This window comes from Oncorhynchus tshawytscha, linkage group LG05 (assembly GCF_018296145.1).
Source record: "Oncorhynchus tshawytscha isolate Ot180627B linkage group LG05, Otsh_v2.0, whole genome shotgun sequence".
NCBI lineage: Eukaryota > Metazoa > Chordata > Actinopteri > Salmoniformes > Salmonidae > Oncorhynchus > Oncorhynchus tshawytscha.
In genome coordinates, this window is record NC_056433.1 from 51449866 (window position 1) to 51455393 (window position 5528).

At 43.3% G+C, this 5528-nt stretch overlaps 1 protein-coding gene across 2 annotated transcripts; it reads right to left on the reverse strand.

The window, feature by feature from the left end:
• Nucleotides 1-394: 394 nt before the first annotated feature.
• Nucleotides 395-5311, reverse strand: LOC112251792 (DNA polymerase epsilon subunit 4). 2 transcript variants are annotated; one of them, XM_024422729.2, is made up of 4 exons: nt 4952-5306; nt 1225-1309; nt 882-923; nt 395-686 (listed from the first exon to the last, which is right to left on the reverse strand). In XM_024422729.2, the coding sequence occupies exons 1-4, from the start codon at nt 5294-5296 to the stop codon at nt 670-672; spliced, it is 489 nt and encodes a 162-aa protein (XP_024278497.1). In that variant the 5' UTR covers nt 5297-5306; the 3' UTR covers nt 395-669. The 2 variants fall into 2 exon arrangements, with proteins under 2 accessions (XP_024278497.1, XP_024278499.1); XM_024422731.2 differs by lacking the exon at nt 882-923 and having other exon boundaries at nt 4952-5311.
• Nucleotides 5312-5528: the final 217 nt, after the last annotated feature.

The window sequence follows — 5528 nt, forward strand, 5'->3', positions numbered from 1 at the left end:
CGTTTGACCCAAGTTAAACAATTTAAAGGCAATGCTACCAAATACTAATTGAGTGCAAGTAAACTTCTGACCCCCTAGGAATGTAATGAAACAAATAGAATCTGAAATAACTCTCTCTACTATTATTGTGACATTTCACATTCTTAAAATAAAGTGGTGATCCTAACTGACCTAAGACAGGGAATTTTTACTCGGCTTCAATGTCAGGAATTGTATTACACTGCGTTTAAATGTATTTGGCTAAGGTGTATGTAAACTTCCAACCTCAACTGTATTTTCCTCACAATGGAAAATGTGTAGTTGTTGCCTAAACAGTTGACACTATGGTATACTAATGAGGATGGATTTATTTCTGGCGCAACTTTTGGAGAAAACAAATGAGAACTATAAATGATCAGGTTTATACACTATGATTTATTTCAACATAATCTCACATTATTTACAAATAGAAAATGGCAGACTCCTTGCATACAAGACAAACTGAGGGAGGATCATCACTGATGTCTTTACAGTTTATATATGTCCAGGAAGGAAAGTCCTTGTGACCAATACCAACTCAGCGATATCACTTCAAAAGTAAGACAGGTCAGTCTGTTTTCCAAATGCCTCTTGTCCTTATGATGAAGAATGCCTCTGATTCTTGAACTGCCTGCTGTCTCCTGAGTGTGTCTAGGCGTCTAGAGTGCCTTTAAAGAGAACATAGACCAAGAAAACCTTCTCAAACCGGTTACACAAACCTATATTCACTGATTCACTACAGCCAATGACTCGGGATAATGCAACACAGTGTGAATATTCAATTACAAAAAAATCTATTATCTGACGAAGAATAAAATATGGTAGAGGTTTAGTCAAGATGGATGCTTTGGAAGGGAACTTACCTTCCAAAAAGGCAAACTCATCTACGGTCTCTATTGCATTGTCTGTTAGTAGAAACAACAAATAACACAATAGCTGGAAGAACTAAAGTCAAAGGTTGGCCTAAATGACCCCCGATCCTGGCCTTGTAAAGCTACATGGTGTGCAGGCTTTTATTCTAGAACCGCATGAAGACCTTGATTGGTTAAATCAGTTAGGCCTAACAGGTGTTTAGTACAGGGATGGAACTAAAGCCTGGCATGCCATGTAGCTCTCCAAAACCAGGGGTGGTGACTATTACACGTAGCAATAATCATATGGTATGATTGGTGTACTATATGATCATGCCTGCTTGACATTACTAACCTAAATCTTTCCTCTGCAAAGTTTTCCTCTTTCCTTGATGGGCATACACCAGGGCATCTTTGGCAATCATCTCAACAAAGAGTTCCTGGAACACATGAAGTTCAGTATACAGTCAGTAACATCGCTGTAACATATAACATAAGTGCATTGTGACTACAGTAACGTGAATGTGAGGCAGGTAGCCTAGTGGTTAGCGCATTGGGCCAGTAACTGAAAGGTTGCTAGATCGAATCCCCGAGCTGACAATGTAACAAATCTGTCGTTCTGCCCCTGAACAAGGCAGTTAACCCACTGTTCCTAGGCCGTCATTGTAAATAAATGTGTTCTTAACTGACTTTCCTAGTTAAATAAAAGGTTAAAAAAAAAAAAAATACAAATATGTCATCTTAGGTAGCTAAGCTAGATATTGCCTTTACAGCAATGATGTGTTGGTGCTGGGTTGAAACTAAAGCCTGCACACCAAGTAGCTCAACAGTTGACGACCAGTGAACTACAAGGAACATAAAGTAGGTCCTTCCTAAAATCCTCCCCAACTTCACTCTGTATCTGGAATAGAGTACCACAATATGAGTCATAATACCCATAAAACCTAGCAGCCGAACAGGGAAATTGTTCCAATAGTTTTTCCACCATTCATTTTTCCCATAGGGGATTTTTAGAAACACTTCAAATAAGGGCTGTGTTTTGTGTAGGCTTACTGTGACGTTTTGATAACCGGCGTCAACTGTTGGTGTCTGTCGCCCCTGTGGCACCTACTGGGTCGGACCCAGAGTGGTGGTCAGGCGAGGAAGAGTTACGGGGGAACGAGGCTGAAGAAGAGAACAACCAACAAACTGGGCCTGTTGCGGCAGCCTCCTTATTTTAAGCGGTGGAATAACGACTGGAACCATTTGCCTGTTTGACCGCTAGGCTCCATGGGTATTATGACTCATTAAGTGATCATGCCCTTGAGGCCAGTGTTCGGACGATATATTGGCACAGGTGTTGTTATGGAGGCAAACTGTGAAAATATATCATCCAAACACCAGCTTCTTGGGTGGTCTGCCCAACGCATCATCGGTGGCACATTGCCTGCCCTCCAGTACACCTACAGCACCCGATGTCACAGGAAGGTCAAAAAGATCATCAACCACCCGAGCCACAGCCTGTTCACCCCCGAAGGCGAGGTCAGTACAGGTGCATCAAAGCTGGGACCGAGAGACTGAAAAACAGCTTATATCTCAAGGCCATCTGACTGTTAAATAGCCAACACTAGTCGGCTACCACCCGGTTGCGCAACCCTGCTGCCCTATATACATAGAATCACTGGTCACTTTAATAATGTTTACACACTGCTTTACTCATTTCGTATGCAAACTCAGCAAAAAAAGAAACGTCCCCTTTTCAGGACCCGGTCTTTCAAAAATAATTTGTAAAAATCCAAATAACTTTTAACACTGTTTCCCATGCTTGTTCAATGAATCATAAACAATTAATGAACATGTACCTGTGGAAAGATCATTAAGGTAGGCAATTAAGGTTACAGTTATGAAAACTTAGGACACTAAAGAGGCCTTTCTACTGACTCTGAAAAACACCAAAATAAAGATGCCCAGGGTCCCTGCTCATCTGCGTGACCGTGTCTTAGGCATACTGCAAGGAGGCATGAGGACTGCAGATGTGGCCAGGGCAATAGATTGCAATGTCCATACTGTGAGATGCCTAAGACAGCGCTACAGGGAGACAGGACGGACAGCTGATCGTCCTCGCAGTGGCAGACCACGTGTAACAACACCTGCACAGGATCGGTACAGCTGAACATCACACAGGTACAGGATGGCAACAACAACTGCCCGTGTTACACCAGGAATGCACAATCCCTCCATCAGTGCTCAGACTGTCTGCAATAGGCTGAGAGAGGCTGGACTGAGGGCTTGTAGGCATGTTGTAAGGCAGATCCTCACCAGACATTACAGGCAACGTCGCCTATGGGCACAAACCCACCATCGCTGGACCAGACAGTACTGGCAAAAAGTGATCTTCACTGACAAGTCGTGGTTTTGTCTCACCATGGGCTATGGTCAGATTCCTGTTTATCGTCAAAGGAACGAGCGTTACACCGAGGCCTGTACTCTGGAGCGGGATCGCTTTGGAGGTGGAGGGTCCTTTATGGTCTGGGGCGGTGTGTCACAGCATCATCGGACTGAGCTTGTTGTCATTGCAGGCAATCTCAACGCTGAGGGTTACAGGGAAGACATTCTCCTCCCTCATGTGGTACGCTTCCTGCAGGCTCATCCTGACATGACCCTCCAGCATGACAATGTCACCAGCCATACTGCTCGTTCTGTGCGTGATCTCCTGCAAGACAGGAATGTCAGTGTTCTGAAGAGCCCGGATCTCAATCCCATTGAGCACGTCTGGGACCTGTTGGATCGGAGGGTGAGGGCTAGGGCCAGGGCCATTCCCCCCAGAAATGTCCAGGAACTTGCAGGTGCCTTGGTGGAAGAGTGGGGTAACACCTCACGGCAAGAACTGGCAAATCTGGTGCAGTCCATGAGGAGGAGATGCACTGCAGTACTTAATGCATCTGGTGGCCCCCCCCTTTGTTCAGGGACACATTATTCCATTTCTGTTAGCCACATGTCCATGGAACTTGTTCAGTTTATGTCTCAGTTGTTAAATCTTGTTATGTTCATACAAATATTTACACATGTTAAGTTTGCTGAAAATAAACAATTAATTAATTCTGTAATGGAGCTAGGATGCAATAACATCTGCTAAATGTGTACGTGACCAATACAATTTGATTTGCACTACAGCTAACTTAGAGTCATGTCAAACAGTGCAGCCAGAATAACAGCAAAGTAGCTGCATTTGTTTAAGCTGTTTTCTCGTGACATTTATTTGGATACATCCATAACAATGAGCTTATGAAGCATTCAGGATGAGACCCACCTGTTGTATAAACTGTGATACTTTATACAAGAACACTGTCCAGATTTTGCATATTGTTTATGAGTCAGTCCCACATATTTATGAATGGCTGAGCCTGATGTCCTTTGCAGTAAACCATCATGAATTTATATAATGTAATCAAGTGAGCAGACACCTAAGTCAATTGATTCATGAATTGCCCTTCGTGCCTGCATCCTTACCCTATAATTCTGTATTTCTTTGTGACTAACTTGAATACAGGTAGACCAGGAAAGCCACATCCCTGATTGACAGATGAGTGACAACCCTGATTAGAAGCACCTGCTGCTCATCAGTTGTTCAAATGCTGTTTTGAATTAAAAGAGAGCACCTACACACTAAAGGCAGCTGCAAAATGTCTGTGTAGGCTATTCACGATGCAGTGAAAATATATATATTTTTTCATCTACAAACTGTAAGTAAGCTTTGACATTTTTTTGAAAAAATGAATGGTGGAAAAACGATTGGAATCATTTCCCTGTTTGACCGCTAGGTTTTATGACACTTCACTGTGGGGCTCTATACCCTAACCGTTTAGAGCGTTGCTGAATCCCAAAGCTGACTAGGCGAAAAATCAGTCGATGTGCCTTTGAGCAAGGCACCTAACCCTAATTGTTCCTGTATATTGCTCTGGATAATCCCATCTCCTAAATTACAAATGTAAATAAACTGGCTAGCAACATGACTTAACCCACCTTGAATGTAGGCTACAAAATATGAAAACAAACTAATACTGCTAGGGGTAGCTAACGTAAATGTAATACTTTTAACTTACTGTGGCTTTAGCAATGATAAACACAGACTCTTGACTAGCGAGGGACACGTCTGGGTCCGCTTTCATCAGTGCCTTGATACGGGACAGCGGTAACTTCGCTAGACGGTTCTGGGAGGGTGCTGCAACGGGCCCAGTATGTTGGTTACTCTCTTCTTCAGCCTCGAGCACCCGTAACTCTTCCTCGCCTTCACACCGCTCTGGGTCCGACACTGTAGGGGCGACAGGCACTGCAACAGTTGACGCCATTATCTTGTACACAAACGAGTTGTCAAAAACGTGCCTAGTTCTGATAAGTGAATAATACATTCGAATGTTCCTCCCCTTCCACTCCCGCCAACTATTCATTGTGTGTGATTGGTGGAATGGCCGACTTCATGAGGTGAGGATTGGCTTGAACCATGGCCAAACAAATATTTGGTTTAAGCCATTGGTGAATGTTCACAACTCCTTAGCGCTCCTAAACGTTGTGAATCATTGACTACAGAACCGCGAGGCTGCTAAAAAGAAAAGATGACAGATCACGACCCTAATGAACAACCTCATCATATTTGTTACATAAAATGTACATCTTCATCTC

Bases quoted from the DNA above. Each gene is read 5' to 3' on its own strand.
- LOC112251792 (XM_024422729.2), bottom strand. From the start codon at position 5,296: ATGAATAGTTGGCGGGAGTGGAAGGGGAGGAACATTCGAATGTATTAT. The intron at 1,310-4,951 runs GTAAGTTAAAAG...CATGTGTTCCAG, and splicing joins TTATCATTGCTAAAGCCACA to GAACTCTTTGTTGAGATGAT. The intron at 924-1,224 runs GTTAGTAATGTC...TTCTACTAACAG, and splicing joins TTTGCAGAGGAAAGATTTAG to ACAATGCAATAGAGACCGTA.